Source organism: Schistocerca serialis, chromosome 6 (genome assembly GCF_023864345.2).
Source record: "Schistocerca serialis cubense isolate TAMUIC-IGC-003099 chromosome 6, iqSchSeri2.2, whole genome shotgun sequence".
NCBI lineage: Eukaryota > Metazoa > Arthropoda > Insecta > Orthoptera > Acrididae > Schistocerca > Schistocerca serialis.
This window is the reverse complement of record NC_064643.1, coordinates 595,573,102-595,593,766: the sequence shown is the minus strand read 5'-3', so window position 1 is coordinate 595,593,766 and position 20,665 is coordinate 595,573,102. Positions and strand designations below refer to the sequence as shown.

Below are 20,665 nucleotides of genomic sequence, written 5' to 3'. Positions count from 1 at the left end.
AGTTGCCTACGGGTCAGCAGAATCGTCTGCTCCGAGCTTGCTGGATCCTGTTCACCACACTTGTGTGCAGTTGACAACGGGGGCCTTCTGTATGAGCCCCCAGGTGAAAGCCTGAGTCCCACCACTGCCGGTTAGTTGACAGCAGCTTCTGGCAAGTTACGTAGTCGCAGGCTGTCAGATGCCTACCCACCCATGTCACTCAACTCTGTTCCACAACCAACAATTCAGACTGTTTGTGCATCACTCGAAATTGGGTAGATCAGATGGGTTCCGACTCAATATTCTATTGTAGGACTTCCAGCAGCCTCTGTTAGTCTGTGTCCCTAGAGCTCCCTCTCGACATCGTCTCCTGTGATACGGATGAACCTCTTTTGTGAGCCCAAGAAGGCTGCTGATCCTACTCTTCTCTGACACATGTTCCTTTCAATCCTCCACAATTATTCTAAATTGGTATACATCTACACAGACAGGGCAAAAGCCAACGACAGGGTTAGTTATGCTTTTGCACCTGTAAGGAGACACGAGAAGCACTCTCTCCTGAGTGCCTGCAGTGTGTACACTGCAGAGTTGGTTGCAATACCTCGGGCTTTGGAGTACATCAAATCCCATGCCACAACAAACTTTCTGGTCTGTAGCGATTCCACAAGTTACTTAAAAGTTATAACCCTGTGGTATCCCAAAAATCTTTTGGTCACCAGCATCCAGCACCTACTGGCTGACCTCTACAGCTCTGGAAAGACAGTGACCTTCATCTGGACACACAGCCACATAGGCATTCAGAGAAATGAACTCACCGACCGCATAGCTAAAGATGCAGCTACATGAGATCAACTTGACAATGGGATGCTGAGCAAGAACTTAATGATTACAGCTTCAACACAATATGCAAAACAAGTTGAGAATGATCAAAGGGTCTTCTAAGGTGCAGCATACATCTTTTCAGTCCTCTTGGAAAGATGCCATTTTGTTGTGCCGACTATGTGTCTGCCACATGAGATTTGCCCACAAGAGACTCAACCATAAGTTCCTTCTGTATCGGGAGGATCCTAGTCACTGCAGCTGTGGTGGTGGGGCTACTGATAATTGCGCTTGTTGTGTGCGCCCTGCTGGTCGATCTGCGGCACACTCTCAGCTAGCCTACCTCACTACCTCAGATATTTGTGGATGGTGAGATGGCTACTACCAAAATTTTGCATTTTCTGAGGGAGAGAGGATTTTACACTAACCTATAATACTCCTCCACATCCAGTTGCAGGGGTGATTGTGGGGAGGAGAGCCTCCCCCAGTGGCGGATACTCCCAAAGTGACTGCAGGTTACTTTCTTACTCCTCACTTTGTTGTGCCTTTAGATCCTCTTGTGCAAGATGCTGCCTGGGTTATCTCTATTTTCTTTTACCTGTCGTGCTACAACTATTGTCATGCCATTTTAAACTCTTTGACTTGCTTATACAGTTTGAGCAATCAAGTCCCTTTTTTTCACTTTTTGGTTTTTACTTTTTTACGTGTTTCTCTTGTGCTAAGGAGGAACTGATGACAAAGTAGTTTAGTCCCTTTACAAACATAATCGTTGCCATCATCATACATTAATATGTGTCTGCCCAGTCCACTGACACAAAACACTAATGGTTCAGCTGGTACAGAGGATACATGCGCATTTGGTTCCTGTATGAAGTTTTAGGTACTATTAGTGAGTGTTTATTTGTACTGTTTCATGTAACTGTCTTGGTCTCTTTCTTTGAATTAATTGATAGTTTGCTAACTATAGGCTCGCAATTGTTCATAGATTTAACTTTCATAAAATGTTTTGCGATAGGTCAGGTGAGCTCAAAGATGCTGCTAGAAAATGCTAAATGTAATTAATTTTCTGTAACAATTAGATGCGCTGCAAAGACTTAAACAAAATTTATAGCTTGATGAAGTTTAACCTTGACATTTCAAATTGCTTCCTGCCCTGTGAATAAGACTCCCCAACTATCTTTGCCTATCCTTATTGTAAATAAAATGTGAGATTTTAAGCTGGTAGTCATTAGTCTCCATTCTCAACTGAGTGCAGAGTTTTTCTGTGTGAAAGACTCTGGAAAATTACTAAACAGTCACCAGTGTCTTGTGATGTCATATACTTAGTAATCTCATGAGGTTAACCACACACAACCAGACTTTGTCCATGAAGCAAATGCAAAATTAAATAATTAAAATAAACAGTATAGCTGCCAGATACCAGCATTGTTGTAATGTGAGACACAAACAATAGTTTGATGGGCTGGCAGCATGTGTTGGGATGTCAGATCCCAGAGGAGGGGCAACAACCACAAGGAGGGCGGGTCTCCCCCGCAGTGAGGCCTGGACAGGTACTGACAAAGGAGGAGAAGATGTCGGCAGACCCACAGCTCTCGCCATAGAGTGAGGATGCAGCTGATCATGGTGATGGGGGTGGCCATGGCAGGTGTGGATTGTGGCTGGGATGCACTTCGGTTGGCGGCTGAATCCTCGAGCACAGACCATGCAGCCCAGAGTGAACTGTGATAAGTGCTGCGCTGGCATATGTTGGTTGAGTGGCATGAGCAGATGCAGGATGATACGTAGATGGTGATCATGCAGGGTGTATACGATCGGGACATCTGGGAGATCCGGGAGAAACCCGGGAATTTTTTCGTCTGGGAGAAAACCGGGAAAAACCCAGGAATTTTTTAGAATTCCGGGAATTTTTCATTGTTTTAGTTACCAGTTAAATTTTTGTGATTTTTACTGGTAAGAACCAATACTCTAATGAAGGATATTACTGTATCGCTGGGCGCCACTATCGAAAATGCTGTGATTCGGAAATATCTTAGATCCGGGGCTGATGCACAGAGCAGTCTGAGTTGTAGTGGGAAGGTGGGTAGTCTCCACGTGGCCTGTGTTTACGTTTAGTGATTTTGCTGTTTCCTCTTCGTTTATTGCTCTCACATTAAATGAAAACAAAGCGGATATCTGTGGCTGGGAGCTACCAAATGAATTAAAATACGTTCGCATAATTACGGAAGGCTAAAATATGTTGTTAGTTTCAGGTTTTATTTCCACCTTTCTGACAGTCAAGCATTAATCGCCTTGCAGAACAATGAAGTTATTTTTGTCAGTTTGCTAAAGAGATTTGGCTTTTATTAATATTTTACGGTGAGGCAGTCAATTTATTTGAAATGAAGTGTTTAATTTCACACTGTTGGCTAGTTTCAACTGTTTGCTGCATTTCAATTGCACATTTTCCATCTTCTAGCTCGTATAGCATTATGCCATAATAAAGAACCAAACATGAGATAATACAGTACTGGTAGTCAAGAAAATTTACATCCGAATCTGGACATGCGAATGTGCACTATAAGCTGAATTATGCATTTTAGTTGGGTTCACGAAATTCCGATGCTCTCTGAGTATTCTCTGATGCCTTGTATTTTTTATGACATAATGTAAGATCTTTTAATGTTTTACACGTACGAACATAAGGGCTTCCTACGTCGTCGTAGCTGAGCAAGCGCGACGCCGCCTGTTATCTGGCGCTCTCTGGCAACTGCTGAAACAAACCAATTTCTAACAGGTCGCGGGAAAATATTGCGAATGGTGGTTTGAATTACTTTCAAAGTAAATTTCCTTTTATGCAAGGTGATCTATGTGCGAGAATGTACTATGAATGACAGAGCGTTTGACTCTCATATAAAAATCAACTCTTTGAAGATGATACATTTAGAAGGATTTCGAGCCCAGAAGAGCAGACATTTATGTCGTTATTAAACATTTTACTGCCACATTTGTGTGATGTATCTTAAAGTGTAACACGCGCAAAAAGATCAGCATTATATGTGGAAGCTTAGCTTCTCTTGCACCTTATTAGTCTTTGAGACCAATATTATTTATGAAGCTTTGTTTTTCTTGTAGCTACACTATATGTATTAATTTAAACCATTAACTTTTTACTTTTTTGTGTGTTCGCGCTACTTAAGAGTGATCTTGCTATTGGTTGACTACATCACGTGTCCTATGCTGTCATCAGCTGGCTAGATCATGTGACATGAGCTATGACTGGCTTACAAAAGCGCGTCGCAATCTTGATTTATTTGCTTCGGAAAGTAATATGCAGTGTTTGGTGGAATTCGAATTTATACCTCCGTAACACGAACAAATGCAGTGCAGATGTTGATGCACATCAAAGATCTTTCCAAAACGTGTTTTTTCCCCCCTGGGTTTCGTTTTCTAAAGTGCCGGCAAATTCTACGTCTGCGTAAAAAAACCATAAACATTCAAAGGATTTATAAGTTTTACAGTGCCGAGGAAAAGTATACTTTCACTTAACACGGAAAAATTGTATTTTCACCCGGGAATCCCAGGTTCAATTCCCGGCGGGATCAGGGATTTTCTCTGCCTCGTGATGACTGGGTGTTGTGTGTTGTCCTTAGGTTAGTTAGATTTAAGTAGTTCTAAGTTCTAGGGGACTGATGACCACAGATTTTAAGTCCCATAGTGCTCAGAGCCATTTGAACCATTTTTTTCACCCGGGAAATCCGGGAATATTTTTTCCTTATCCATGTATACACCCTGTCATGGTGCATTTCGACCATACTCTGATCCTCCACTAACACAAACTTGTAGAATTCAAGAAGTGCATCAAGGCATCGACTGTGGAAGAGTCCATGACGTACTTCATTGGAACCTTGATCATGCAGACTAGCCATTCCACCTCGCCATTAGAATGAGCATGTAATGGAGAGCAGTCACGTGGACAAATACCTTCATGGGTGCAGAAATCGTGGAGGGTCTTAGACAAATTGTGGAAACCATAGCCACAGCTGATTTGGAAGAAAGGCAGATAACATAAACAAATTTTGAGAAAGCATTGGCAACCAATGACTAGTAAGAATTTATAAAATGACCCGTGAAATCAACATTGATCCGTTCCCATGGACACTGTCATGTGGGCCACAGAGAGCGCATCACCCGCAGCTCTGCTTGTTGCGTAGCTCACTGAGAGGAGGCTGCAACACCACACATAATGTCACCATTGATGTCGGGCCAAAACACATGTCAGCAGGCCAGTGGCTTGTCATGAGAGATCCCTCCAATGTTCCAGATGTTGGAGCTGGAGCTGATCTCGCTGTAGGACTGCCAGGTTCACAACCTTGGTTGGTAGCCCATCCATAGCTAAGAGAACAATCGATCAAACACAGAAAGATGGTGATGGAGGGCAAAATAGTTATGCAAAGGATCGAAAGCCTTCGCCTGAAGGCCTGTCCAGCCAGCTATCCTGAACAAGGTTAACAACATAGTGTAGAACCAGATCAGCAGCAAAAGAGCTGCAGTCTGGAAGCCTGCAATAGGAAACTCTTCCACTCTATGTTGTGCCTCCACATCTAAGTGAAGACAAAGGAGCTCATCCTGAGTGATGGTAGGATCTGACCCCACCATGCTGCACAGTAGACCGGAAAAGTATTTCATTGTTGTAGTGAGACAGAAACAAGGCCCAGTGCTGGAGGAGACGCGCTGCTTTGTAGGGCAGCAAAGCAGAAGGATTAAACAACAAAACCAAGGGCTTGTGGTCAGTAATGAGGTTGAAGTTACACCTGTGCAGGAACATATGGAACTTTTTGAGGGCATAGATGATCACAAGTGCTTCCTTTTCAACTGGGGAATAGCACTGCCCGTAGAAGTTGAGTGTTTTTTTACATGTAAGCTGTTCGATGTTCGCAGACATCCTCATAGCAATGTGCAAGACTGATCCCAAGGTCATACTGAGAGGCGTCTGTAGCCAAGATGAGGTGGTGGTCAGGTTGGAAGAAGCCAAACAAACAGCAGATCCTAGCTTTGATTTCAAAAGCTTGAATGCATGCTTGCAGGCTGACGTCCACCAAAAAGGAATGCTCTGGTGAGGCAATTTGTGGAGAGGGTGGGCCAATGTCGCCACACTTGGAAGGAATTTGTGATATTAGGCAATTTTTCCTAAAAATGACATTGGAAGGTGAGGCAGAGCTGTGACAATGGCGACATGATGACGTAAAGGCTTTACACCATTCTAAGAAACCTGAAACCCCAAATACACGATGGACGGCTGAAAAAAGTGGAACTTGGGCAAGTTGCACTTCAACCTTGTGGTGTGTAAGACCGTGAACAAGGAGCGTAAGTGCTCTTCCGTGGAAGGGCCTACCATGACACTGTTATCAGGACGGTTGATGTACTCTGGAACAGGATCTGTCAGTTGTTCTAGAAAATGCTGAGAAATTGCAGGGACACTAGCCATGCTGAACTGGAGACACAGTTACTGATACAACACGAAGTGTGTGTCAATCACAAGGAGCCTTTTCAAATCCTTGTCCAATGGAACCTGTAAATAGGCTTCAGGTAAATCAGTTTTAGAGAAAAACTGAGACCTGGTGAATTTGGGGAACAATTTGTTCTGATGGGGCGAATGGTAGGTGTCAATGAGTCAATTATAGACTGTGCGTTAACGGAAATTTTAAAGTTGTCACAGAGGCAAAGCTGACAATTCGGTAACATTCACAAGGTGGGGGGGGGGAGGGGGGGGGTATAGACCACTGGAATAGGGTGTGCCCGGAAAAAGCACAGCTGTGCGATAGGTTTCAGGGTAATATGGACCGCAAAATTAGTGGCACAACCTAACCCACCCGGGGAGGGGAGAGGGTGGCCTGAGAACTCAGATTACAGACAGTCTAACTGCTGATAAGGGACCTCTTCGGTAACAAGGTGCACTATATCTTAAATGGAAAACAAAATGATTGAAAACATGCAGACCAAACAAATCTGTGGTACCAGCATCACCCATTACCAAAAAACTCAAGGAGTGAACCACAGATTTATACATAATAGGAGCTGTAAATTGCCTCAGAACTGGAATATGTTGTTTGTCATAACAGACCAAAAGCTGAGTAACTGGAGACAATGCTGGAGATCCCAAATCCACATAAGTTTGTAAGTTCAGAAAACTCATGGGTGCACCTGTATCCGCTTGTACTCTGAGCACTTTGCCTATCAATCACACTTTGACAACCAGTTTATTATGAATCATAAGCACTGGAGACACACAATTAACACCTGCGTCCATATCTGCAGGAGAGGACTTGAAATGGCAGAGAGACGCTACATTTTTCTTACCGTTGTTGCAAGTCGCCCAGCGCTCAGAGCAAGCGATCCTGTGTGTTGCACGAAACAATGTGGGTAAGATGGGAGTGCTGAGCGCTGCTGCTGCTGCTGCTGCTGCTGCTGCTGCTGCTGTTGCTGATGTTGTTGTTGTTTTGCACGTTTTTGCCCAGAACGGATGCTGAGGCTGTGTTTGTAAATGTCCATGTAGCTGCCCTTCTTCCTCAGAGACCTAACCAACACCCGACAAAGAGGAAAAGGAGCCACTGTGGCAACATCACACCAAGCCTCAATCTGATCAGCAGCTGCATGAGATACCTCGAAAGATTGAGCAGTACTCAACACTTCAGCCAAAGATAGATTCTGGCAGTGTAATGAATGTTGATGCACCTTCTTGTCTGGAGCCAACCAAATGATAGGCCATAGAATCAGCGTAGGAATTCTGATGTTCATGAGCAACAAACTAGCATTTGTGACTAAGGCTGTTGAGTGTGGCCACTCAAGCCCAGTAGGACCTGGTGGGGCGGTTCTTGACAGCAATAGAACTCTCCATTGACATTCGTGTGCTCATGGTAATAATTGGACAACTTATACATATCATCGAACAAAAGTGACACTAGTTCCTGGAGTGTGGCTAACTGGCACCACAGCTGGTAAATCTGGTGATAAAACCAAGGAAGGAACAAAGCCTTACACATGTGGCTCAGTAACATCAAAAGCAAGGTAGTGTTGCTGAAGCTGCTTCTTGTAAGTCTCCAAGTCTTTGGTCACATCATTGTAAGGGGGAAAGAAAGGCGGGTGAGGCGATGTCATGGAATCTTGCATAGGTAGTGTGGCTGACAAGTTTGCTGACAACTGTAAGAGCCTTCAGCTGCTTGAAGAGAGACTTTAGCACTGCCTCCATGAACATGATAACTGGTGGAACAACTGACTAGACATTTGCAAATAGCCAATCAGTGCGCTGTGTCTGATAGTGAAATTTGATCTGGGGAAAGAAAAAGTAAAAATTGTTGTGAAGCAGACACTGAAGTGAATTAGTCAGATGCAGAAACAAAACTGAATGCATATTTTTTGAGGGATAAATATACGGTGGTGTGGTGGCTTAGCAGAAAAAGTAATTTTTCTGCCTAAACTTCACAATGCCTAATTTTAGTTCAAATGAGCTACCATGAGGCAAACCACTTCCATTAATAGTCAAATTACTGGGAAGCTTGTAAATGTTCTCAGTTGATAAGAAAAACCCAAAGGCACACACTTTCCCGTGACTATAAAAGAATCATACACCACCATAGCCAGAATAATAAAACAAATTAATTAATTTAAAAAATCACAATTACTGCAAATCCTGTATATTGAAAGCAATTACACAATAACCATGTAATTACAATGTGCTTGTGTGAGAAACAATAAAAACATTTCTCTCATTCCACAGACTCTTCTCAGATACATCTCAGTATAGGAAACCATATTAACCAATAATGTGCTTATGCAGAAAAATACCATTTGAATATCCAACAACACTACTATCACCCACATGAAACGAAATTACACATGTAATCCCAGATAAATAGTTTGTTAAACAGTTGATGTAATTCCAACAAACAGCAGTTTTCAGTTGTGAAGACAAAAAAATGTTTCAAATAATGTGTCATTGCTTTCTCAAACATAGCTGTAGTAAAATTTTCAAACATTTTCCCCTGAATTACAGCTTTACTGAAGATTCAGTATTGTCAAACATGCAAATATACTTCTCAGGTTTGTCACCGGGCTGTATTGTGTAAATCCCACAATGTTTCATCGATGCATCTGCTCAACACCTTCAGATGGTGGTGGTTACTACTATCACTTCTGCAACATATGACTGATGATAATCCCGCAGCGATGTCAAAATTTTTCAGGCCAGGAGAAGGCAATATGCATGTGCGAGAAGACTCTTGCAGTTGGAGGAAAGTGGCTCTTTTATTGCCCCCTGCTGGGAGCCATACAAGGGCCTTCCACACGTGCACTGCGGGCAATGACTGTGCTGCCTGGCACTCCTGCAGTTGAGAGCTGAATTAAATTTCAGCTATGTTTTGCATCGAATCATGAATCAGAAGTTCTTGTTTTCCCTGTTTTGATTTAATGGCAGCCAGAGCTGGATTCCAGGTGGCATTTAATTAAAAACTTGCATCCCTATTGATAAGATTGTCTGCTGTATGGATTTGTATGGCCTCCTTAACAACACAATCCCAGAAAGATGAAACTGGGGATAAAATTTCTATATTTTCATAAAACGTGATGCCCCATGTCGAGGCAATGCTCTGCCACCGCTGATTTATCATGTTGCTGATTTATCATGTTGCCACCTGCCATGTATGACGATGGTGTTAGACGCAACATTCTTGCATGGTTCACTGTGTTTGCCCACATTAGTGTGGGACCTTATACACACACCACATTTCCTAAGGCCAAGGTCGTCTTTGACCACGCACAATAAGTTCCTCAATTTTGCTGGTAGCCAAAAAACACACTTGAATTCATGCCTTTTGAGGATTCTTTCTGTTATTGAAGACATGCCACCAAAATAATGGGTGCCTCTACATCTTCATTTACATCCCTGCTTTGAATTTGCTTAGAATGGAATGCATGGCGTATCTGTCTGTCAGAGTAGCCATTCTGTTGCAATACCATTCTTAGGTGTTGTAGCTTAGCAGGAAGACTGTCTGCATCTGAGATCACATGTGCTCTATGTGCCAAAGAGCGTAATACAGCACCTCATTATGCAGGGTGGTAACAACTTTGGCCTGCAAAGATAGCTCCGTGTGTATTGGTTTACGATACATGCTATGTCCCAGTGTATTATTGGCTTTTCTTTTGACCATGACATCCAGGAATGTTATGATGCCATCTTTTTCCACATCCATTGTGAACTGTACCTTTGGATGGAGCAAGTTCAGATGCTGAATAAACACAGGTAATGTCTCTATTCTGTGAGGCCACACCACAAATGTGTTGACTTGCTTACTGCAGTGCTTTCTTCTCAAAGTCTTCCATAAAATAGTTGGCCGCCATAGGAGACAGAGGACCCTGCGTTTTAGGGAGGCCATACAGATCCACGCTGTGGATAATCTTAACAGGGATGCGGGTTGGAATCCAGCACTAGCTGCCATTAAATCAAAACAGGGATAACAAGAACTTCTGATTCATGACATAAGGCAACACTCTGCTGAGATTTAATTCAATTTTCAACCACAGGAGCATCTGGCAGCACAGTTATTGCCCACAGCACATGTGCGGAAGGCCTTTCTGCGGCTTCCAGCAGGGGGTACTAAGAGCGCCATGTTCCTCCAACTGCAAGCATCTTCCCTCACATGTGTATTGTCTGCTCCCGGCCTGATAAATTTCGACACCACCACACGATTATCATCATTTGCATCTTGCAGCAGTGACAGCAGCAACCACCACCACCACCTGAAGATGTTGAGCAATTGCTGTGATGAAATATTGTTGGATTTACACAATACAATCTGGCAGCAAACCTGAGAAATGTATTTGCAGCAGACCCAATGGGAAAGCCTGAAAAGTCACATCTGATAACTCTACAGGATAGACAGATATGCCATGCATTCCACCAAGAAAGTTTAACATCAGCTCAGCTGAAAGGAAGGCTCTGTGAGACTTAAGGGCGGACAAACAACTGATCATTTTACTTACCAACAAGGGGAACATCACCATCCTCTCGCAAACTAAATACAACAGCAAGACGGAGGCGCAACTCAATGATCCTGTTTATCCAAAGCTAAGAGAGGATCTGACTGACAATATCTAGTGAAAAACATAAGACCTTCTGAAGAAGAGCTCTGTTCCTTTGACAGTCATTAAGAGCTACGTCAACAGGCTGCAGTTCCCTAAAGACTGTACGGCCTACCAAAGATACATAAGAATGGGTCTCCTCTTCGCCCAGTAGTGAGCAACATTGGAGCTACTACCTATTTTCTGGCCAAACATCTTACTACACTGTTGGGACATCTCATAGGCAAGTGTGACCACTGTATCCAGAATTCAGAGGACTTCGTGGGCCACCTGAAGACCCTAAGTTACAACTGCAGGATCTTTCGATTAGCTTTGACATTGCAACTTTATTTATTAAAGAACCTCTGCAGGACTCGTTAGAGCTTATCCACAGCCAGTTTGAGAAAGTCATAGTGGCATTGGTTAAACATATGGTTACCTCAACTTATTTCTTATTCAGTGGCCATTATTTTGAACAAGTGGACATTGTCACCATGGGAAGTCCTCTGTCTTCCTTGATGGCCAACTGTTTTGTGGAAGACTTTGAGGAAAAAGCACTGCAGTCAGCAAGTCTCAAACCTTCCTGCTTCTGGCAGTGTGTAGACAATACATTTGTGATGTGGCCTCCTGGAATATAGACATTACCAGTGTTTCTTCGGCATCTGAATTCACTCCATCCGAATATACAGTTCACAATGGATGTGGAAAAAGATGGCATCATACCATTCCTGCATGTTATGGTCAGAAGATAAGCCGATGATAAAGTGGGACATAGTGTTTATCATAAACCAATACACACGGAGCTATCTTTGCAGGACACAAGTTGTCATCACCCTGTATAATGTGGACTGTGTTATGCTCTTTGGCACATAGAGCACATGCGGTCTCAGATGCCGACAGTCTTCCTGCTAAGCGACAACACCTAAGAATGGTATTGCAACAGAATGGCCACTCTGATAGACAGATATGCCATGCATTCCATTCTAAGCAAATTCAAAGCAGTGATGTAAATGGAGATGCAGAGGCACCCATTGCAACGGGGTCCTTGCATTATTTTGGTGGCATGTCTTCAATAATAGACAGAATCCTCAAAAGGTATGACATCAAGTGTGTTTTTTGGCTACCAGCAAAATTGAGGAATTTTTTGTGCATGGTCAAAGATGACCTTGGCCTTAGAAAATGTGGTGTGTGTATAAGGTCCCATGCCGAAGTGGAAATTCTTATATTGGTCAGACATGCCGAACCGTGCACGAAAATTGTGTCGAACACCATCGTCATACATGTCTGGGGCAATCTGTTAAATAAGTGGTGGCAGAGCATTGCCTGGATAAGGGGCTCGCATGTTTTACGAACAGATGGGATTTCTGTCTCCAGCTTCATCTTTCTGAGACTATGTTGTTAAGGAGGCCAGACAAATCTGTATGGTTGACAGTCTTATCAATAAGGATGCAGGTTTTCAGTTAAGCGCCAACTAGCATCCAGCTCTGGCTGCCATTAAATCAAAACAGGGAAAACAAGAACTTCCGATTCATGACTCAACGCAACGCTCTGCCGAGATTTAATTCAACTTCCAAGTGAAAGAGCGTCTGGCGACACAGCCGTTGCCCACAGTGCACACGCGGAATGCTGTTGTGCAGCTTCCAGCAGGGGGCACTAGGAACACCGCTTTCCTCCAACTGCGAATGTCTTCCCACACACGCATATTGTCTGCCCCTACCCTGGTAAATGTCGATACTGCCATGCGATTATAATCAGTCGCATCTTGCAGCAGTGACAACAGCAACTATCACCATCCAGAGATGTTGGGCAGTTGCATCAATGAGGTATTGTGGGATTTACGTAATACAATCCGGCTGAGAAGTTTATTTGCAACATATATTTCAGGGAAAGTCTGAAAAGTAACAGTGTCAAACATGTTAGATACTTAAAACTTGCAGTAAGAATTTCATTCACATTGCCTATAACCTCTTGTTACGTAAATGAAATCTTCTTAATTTAAATCATTTCTAACCATTTATTGGATACGGCACAATAGCTATGGTCACCCAACAATTTCCATGATCATTTGCTTCAAGGTTATCCAAAGTAAAATTAAACACAGCTCCACAAAACACTGAAGGGCTGTGCAGAAACTGTTGTCCACCTACTGGTTGAGCATTCAATTCAACATCATCTACAGCTTAATAAACTGTTAGACGAGAACCTCTTCTCCTCCTGTAGTAACATGGCATCATAAGTCTGTCTCAGTGCTGCTGCTCGTGCAGCTGCTCGACGAGTGACGCCGTCTTCTGACAAACGTCACTTATATAGCACCAGTCTTGTTATATGGCTTCGATGCCGTTGGTTCTTCGCACAAGGAATCATCGCAAAATAAGTGAGCGTGAATCTGCCTGTATTTTTGTTAAAGGTGAAGGTAATTGTGCAAAAATTAAAGTAGTGGGTGATCTCACTCATTACTACAGAAATAAAATAAAGTTCCTTATGTCGTTTCCTTATCTCCCGTGACTTTTTTTTTTTTTTTTTTTTTTTTTTAATACAAAAACATTGATCCACTTATGCACGTTGTGTGCACGCTTTGTCACGCGTGACGTACAGTGTGACCTTGAACGGGACTTAGTCTCTGGCCTGTGCTCAGCCAGCTCTGGCTGCGGTTGCATCTTTCTGGGATTACGTTGTTAAGGAGGCCAGACAAATCTGTATGGTGGACAGTCTTATCAGTAAGGATGCAGGTTTTCAGTTAAGCGCCACCTAGCATCCAGCTGTGGCTGCCATTAAATCAAAACAGGGAAAGCAAGAACTTCCGATTCATAACTCAACGCAACACTCTGCTGAGATTTAATTCAACTTCCAAGTGGGGGTGTCTGAAATCTAGGAGTAAAGTTTTGATTTTTTTTTCATGTGTCTGTCTCCTTCGCTGTACCATGTGGAAGTCAGTACTGCTAAGCTCATCTGTCCTTGAGAAAGGGTAGATGACATCCAGGGATGGTGATTTTTATGCCAAATCTGTTATGAGAGACAGAAAGTATGATGACAAGATATCAGGCAAAATGAATAGAACAGGATTTTGGTATGGGCCAGTTTCCTGAACTAGATAAGGTAGAATGAACAACATTGGAGCGAAAAAATGCGAGTAAGAGAGGGAATCAAAAATAACAAAAATGGTAATGAGAAGTAAATGATAATTACAACAGTAGCACTGGTTGATCTAACAAATAGAGAAGTATTTGAATTGTTGATAAAGTAGAGACTGTAGTATAGAATGGTACAGTTTGGTGGTGGCCATTAACCTTGGTGGACAGCTGGTTGGTGATAATGTCATCATGAAAATATCATCAGTGAACCTGAACCAGACAAGGGGTTTTGGGACACTAGGAAGGTTTTCTCCCGCCAGCTCATAAACAGATTGATGTAGGAGGGTGCCATGTTAGTGCCCATGATTGTGCCACAGGTTTGTTTATCTATCTTTTCTCCAAAGAAGGAGTACTTATGTGTGAGTATGCAATTGATTAGATGTATAAGGATTAAGTATCTTAGAAGAAAGATTAAGGAAAGGCAAACCTACATTTCTAGCATATGTAGACTTAGAGAAAGCTTTTGACAATGTTGATTGAAATACTCTCTTCCAAATTCTGAAGGTGGCAGGGGCAAAATACAGAGAGCGAAAGGCTATTTACAATTTGTACAGAAACCGGATGGCAGTTACAAGAGTCGAGGGGTATGAAAGGGAAGCAGTGGTTGGGAAGGGAGCGAGACAGGGTTGTAGCCTATCCCCGATGTTATTCAATCTGTATATTGAGCAAGCAGTAAAGGAAACAAAAGAAAAGTTTGGAGTAGGTATTAAAATCCATGGAGAAGAAATAAAAACTTTGAGGTTCGCCGATGACATTGTAATTCTGTCAGACAGTGAAGGACTTGGAAGAGCAATTGAACGGAATGGACAGTGTCTTGAAAGGAGGGTATAAGATGAACATCAACAAAAGCAAAATGAGGATAATGGAATGTAGTCGGGTGATGCTGAGGGAATTAGATTAGGAAATGAGACACTTAAAGTAGTAAAGGAGTTTTGCTATTTGTGGAGCAAAATAACTAATGATGGTCAAAGTAGAAAGGGTATAAAATGTAGACTGGCAATGGCAAGGAAAGCGTTTCTGAAGAAGAGAAAATTGTTAACCTAGAGTATAGGTTTAAGTGTCAGGAAGTAGTTCCTGAGAGTATTCGTATGGAGTGTAGCCATGTATGGAAGTGAAACGTGGACGATAAATAGTTTGGACAAGAAGAGAATAGAAGCTTTTAAAATGTGGTGCTACAGAAGAATGCTGAAGAATAGATCGGTAGATCACATAACTAATGATGAGGTATTGAATAGAATTGGGGAGAAGAGGAGCTTGTGGCACAACTTGGCTAGAAGAAGAGACCGGTTGGTAGGACATTTTCTGAGACATCGAGGGATCATCAATTTAATATTGGAGGGCAGCGTGGAGGGTAAAAATCGTAGAAGGAGACCAATAGATGAATACACTAAGCAGATTCAGAAGCATGTAGGCTGCAGTAGGTACTGGGAGATGAAGAAGCTTGCACAGGATAGAGTAGCATGGAGAGCTGCATCAAACCAGTCTCAGGACTGAAGACCACAACAACAACAACAATAAGAAATGAGGTAGTGGGTCATTTCCCTGTGGAAAACTCAGGTGTAAGACCTGCTCAAGTCGGCCACTGAGCACATTCTACTCCAGCCATGTTGAAGGCATTCCGTTCCCAACAGAGGCAGGTTCCATTTGTGAAAGCAACCATGTTACATATCAGCTCTGCTGCAATTTTTACATAGCATTTTATGTGGACATGGCCGCCAACCAGCTGTCCATTAGAAGAAATGGCCAACTTCCATCTGTGGCCAAGAGAAACATTGCGCTGCTGAGCACAGCATGCTCAGTTTCAATGTCTGCTTCACAACTCATGCCATCTGGATCCTTCCCCCCTCGCAGCAAAACGTTCCTGAACTATGTACAGGGGATTTATCCATGCAGCACATCCTGTGTTCCTGAGATCTTCCTGGTCTTAGTCTTCACTAACTTTCTGCACCAATAGTCTTTTCCACACTGTCTCCCCTCCCTCTGTTCTGTCACCCCCTCCCAATCCACTCCCTCACGTTGTCAGCATTGCACGCTGCACAAATGCACCAGCTCTGGTGCCTTTGTCATATATCTATACCATGCAACTGCTGCTTCTCCCTCCCACTTTCCTATCTTGCGTACCTGCTACCTCCTTCCCAGCTGTTATCTACCCTTCCCAAACCCTTCCTGCCACTCCCTGCCTCTTTCCTCTCTCACCTGCCCCACATGAGCCAACATATCAGTCCAGTCTACCTGACAAATTGCCATCCCCACATTGTGCATTCAGCCACTGCGAGGAATGGCCACGTGGTTTGAGGCATCATGTCACAGACTGCACAGCCACTCCCGCTGGGGGTTCGTGTCCTCCCTCGGGCATGGGTGTGTGTGTTGTTGTTAGCGTAAGTTAGTTTAAGTGTGTGTGAGTCTAGGGATCAATGACCTAAGCAATTTGGTCCCTTAGGAGTTCACAAATATTTTAACATTTTTGATTTGCATTCAGCCAGCACAATATAGCTGTCCATAGTCAAACAATTCATGTAAACTTACTAAAGTCTCCCATCTTCTTAGTTTGATATTAACATTTGAAAACTGAAATTTTGCCTTTGGGAACCATTTTTTTTAGGGGGGAGGGAGGGAGGGAGGGAGGGAGGGAGGGAGGGAGGGGGGGAGGGGGAGAGAGAGAGAGAGAGAGAGAGAGAGAGAGAGAGAGAGAGAGAGAGAGTGTGTGTGTGTGTTTAAATATATAATTCATCATATATTTTCATTTGTTCTCAGGGAGTGACGTAGCTATTTCAGCTACAGCTTGGGATGGCAACCTTTCTGACACTAATAAGGTAAATTAATTTTCAAACAGTCTTACTGTAAATAACAATAATGTTAGCAATGGTACAGCATTTGTTATCTCCTATTTACTAAGCAGCTCTCTTCAGTAACACACCTATTTAATCTTCAGTATAATCTGTTGATGAGCCACTGTTTGTTCAAGTGAATGATTATGCTTCCATTTATTGGACTTGAAAGTTATTGTTATTATTGTAACTGGATTGTCACTGTTATTATTTCTTTTAATCATTTCGTGTGTCATAATTCTTTCTCTTCATAATTTTGAAATTTGGCAAAAAATACTCATAATTTACAATGATTCTCAGTGAAAATGTGACTGAACTAACTTGTTTTAGGAGTTCCAAAATGTGCTTTTTCCAGTTTAAATTCTTACCACTTTGGACACATGAAGATCTTGAAATTTCTACCACATTTATTATTTTCGTACCGTGTGCTATACTTATCATTGATTTAGTGCCTCTAGATGCGCATAACTGCGTCTTTTTAAAATTGAGGGTGAAACAATTCGCAGAAAACCAGCCAGCAATACTTACAAGAACATTGTTTACCATATATTATGTATCAGTATATATGGTTGGATTACAATACTAATTTCATCTGCCGAAAGATCTAATTCTGCATGTTGTATATTATGAGAAGATGGTTTAAATGGACCTAAGATTTGCCCCAGTTGGAATTTTGTCCCTGGCCTATACTGGTTGAATTATTAAGTGCCATGACATTATCCATTGGTTGGCTATACTATCAGTCCCATAAAATTTCTATTTATCGTGGAGAATACTATGATTCACACGGTCAAATGCCATAGATGGATCACAAAAAATACCAACCAGTGTGGTATTTACTGCTTGTGAAATCTGGTGAGTGAACATGTAAATGGCATTCTCAGTAGAGAAACTCTTCTGAAACCCAAACTCTGATTTGCTGAGGATATTATTGTTACTAAGGTGAGTTACTCTTACAGAATTCATCACATTCTCAAAAGTCTTGGAAATGATGTCACTTTGTTAAAACCGTGTGTAACATAACACATTTTGATTTTTTTTTCCATCCTGCCACAGTTACAAAACAATGCTCACAATGCCCTGAAATGTTACTAAGAACTGTATGGTCTAATGATAACGTAAAACGGATAATGGGGAAAATAAAATTCACCCTCAATTTTTAAAAGATGCAGTTAAGCACATCTCGAGGCACTAAATCAGTGATAATTATAGCACACAGTACGAAAATAATAAATGTGGTAGAAATTTCAAGATCTTCATGTGTCCACAGTGATAAGAATTTAAACTGGAAAAAGCACATTTTGGAACTCCTAAAACAAGTTAGTTCAGTCACCTTTTCACTAAGAATCATTGTAAATGATGATGAGTATTTTTTGCCAATATTCAAAATTGTGAGGAGAAAGAATTATGACACACAAAATGATTAAAAGAAATAATAACAGTGACAATCCAGTTACAATAATAACACTAACTTTCAAGTCCAGTAAGTGTAAGCATAATCATTCACTTGAACAAACAGTGACTCATCAATTGATTATACCGAAGATTAAATAGGTGTGTTACTAGTTGCAATCATTTCAGAAACCATAGTAAAATTTTGAGTAAGCAATCTCTGTAAGATGATTTTCTACTTACTTTGAATCTCTTGCGGATAATTTAATACTAGGTTCAAGCAGCAGGATACAGTTATAAAATAAAACTAAATGTAATTGTGTTAGAGGAGAAATTAATGAGCTTTTATCTTCTAATTTCATGTTACTTGTTTCTCAGATAGTAAGAGAAGGCAGATCTAGTGATTTATTCTGTCTTTTAGTCATGTGTAGCACATTCTCACATACAAACACTCTTTTACTTCTTACAACATGTAGATTTTTCATACTCGTGAAGAAGGTGTGCGTTAAATTCATACTGTTATCATCAACTATAGGCTTCAACTTATTTCTGCTCTTTTAAAATTTTTGAGAACAGTATGCCTTGTCATCATTCAGAAGTATCGTTCTCTGATTTCAGTGTATAATTATATCAGAAACAGCTTACTTTTTAAAAATTTCAGATGTTTACAAAACTGTATTTTTGAAAATTTTTGTAAATTGTAGATAACCTACTTAATAGCAAATTAGAATTTGTGATTCACAGTTACTACCAGAGGATAGATCACTCCAAATTTCAGTGTGTATCAATGCAAATAAACATACATTTTTGAGGATTTTCAGAAGTTAGCACTGTCCTGTGCATAATCTAATTTGTAGTAAATTGGCATTTGTGATTTGGTTACTGTAGCAGATATTGCGACTAAAATACTGTATTACAGCTAGTTTTCCCTTAAAGACAACTGTATGTTATCTAAATTTATTGTAAATTAATTCTATTTTTGAATATATTAACGACTACAATAACCTCAAAAAGTTTTAAGAAACTGAGAAATTTTACCACACGTATTTCTGTTGCCTTGATAGAAATCTCATTTTGTGTATTTGCTTCTATTCTTATAGGAATTAGTGAGTTTTTAACTCAAGAGATTAACAGATAATTGGCAGGCTTAGTTTAAAATTGTTGATCAGTCCTGTAAGAGCTGTGCAAAAGGTATCTGACTTTTATTTATAAAATCAGTCTTTATTTAGATACAATTATTTGACACTAGTTACCTTCAAAGTCATCCACGTCTCATCTTGTACACAGTTCTCTCAACACTGCTGCCACTGCTGGAATCGTCACTGGAAAATCTCATATGATATGGTTCAGAGCTGCTCCAGTCAGTTCTGGAGAATGCCTTTTCTTTTCTGAAATCTGGTTCCTTTGAATCTTTTTCAGTTTAGGGAAAAGCCAGAAGTGACTCATTGATAGGTCAGGGGAATAGGGAGGCTGACAAACCACAGCCATGTTGTGTTTGTCCAAAAAAAACCTGAATTAATTGAGAATGATGAGCAGGGTGTTGTTATGGTGAAGGTGCCAGCTGCCTGCTGACCACAAGTCTGGCTGTTTGCATCTCACAGCTTCATGAAGGTGACACAGGATCTCTTGGTAGTACTCATTATTGACATTAGTTCCTTCTGGGGCTTACTCATGATGGACCACACCACCGGAGTAAAAAAATATAGTCTGCATGACTTTCAAATTACTGCATACTTGCCTCATATTTTTGGGTCTCAGCAATGATGAGGGCTCCCATTGCAATGACTGGAAGTTTGCTTCTGGCTTGTACCCATAAATACAGGACTAATCACAAGTGATCACTGTGTTAACAAAGTTGGGGTTGCTGTTCATAGTATCCAGCTTGTTCTGTTCAATCCCTGAATGAAGTTGCTTCTGCTCAGTTTTTAGCAACTTTGGTGCAAATTGTACTGAGATCCTCCTGAGGTTCAAATGTTCCATTAAAATGAGTTGAATAGATCTAGTACTATTTTTAACCTTGACAGTAAGTTATCTGATCGTGATTCATCTATCCTGAATCATCAGGGTGCTTATGTGATCAGTAAAAACCTCATTTGTGGATGTTGAGGGCCAACCAAACTTAAAATTTGATGCAATAATGTTGTTCCATTTTTCCTGTCATATTGCCCACAAACCAAAATCTAGCAAATACCACTTACACATGTTCACTTGTCAATTGATAGGTAGTGACTGGTTGTTTCCACAGTCATAAAAAAAATTCGGCATGCATACTACGTATGCCAACAAACATAGAGAGCTCACACAGCATGATTCCATTATTGGTTTCAACAATAAAAAATAATGTTGGATACTTTTCAAACGGGCTTCATATGTGGCACCAGCCACAATGCAGCCCCAATGTGAATGAATGCTGTTCCCAAACAT

General features: G+C 41.4%; 1 protein-coding gene across 6 annotated transcripts in view; it reads left to right on the top strand.

Moving 5' to 3' along the window:
• Positions 1-20,665, top strand: part of LOC126484626 (membralin) — a 507,394-nt gene that overhangs the window by 71,097 nt on the left and 415,632 nt on the right. For all 6 annotated transcript variants that reach the window (XM_050108212.1, XM_050108215.1, XM_050108214.1 and 3 more), the window contains exon 5: positions 16,776-16,834. In XM_050108212.1, coding sequence (XP_049964169.1) covers positions 16,776-16,834 — 59 coding nt within the window. The remainder of the gene's footprint in view (positions 1-16,775; positions 16,835-20,665) is intronic.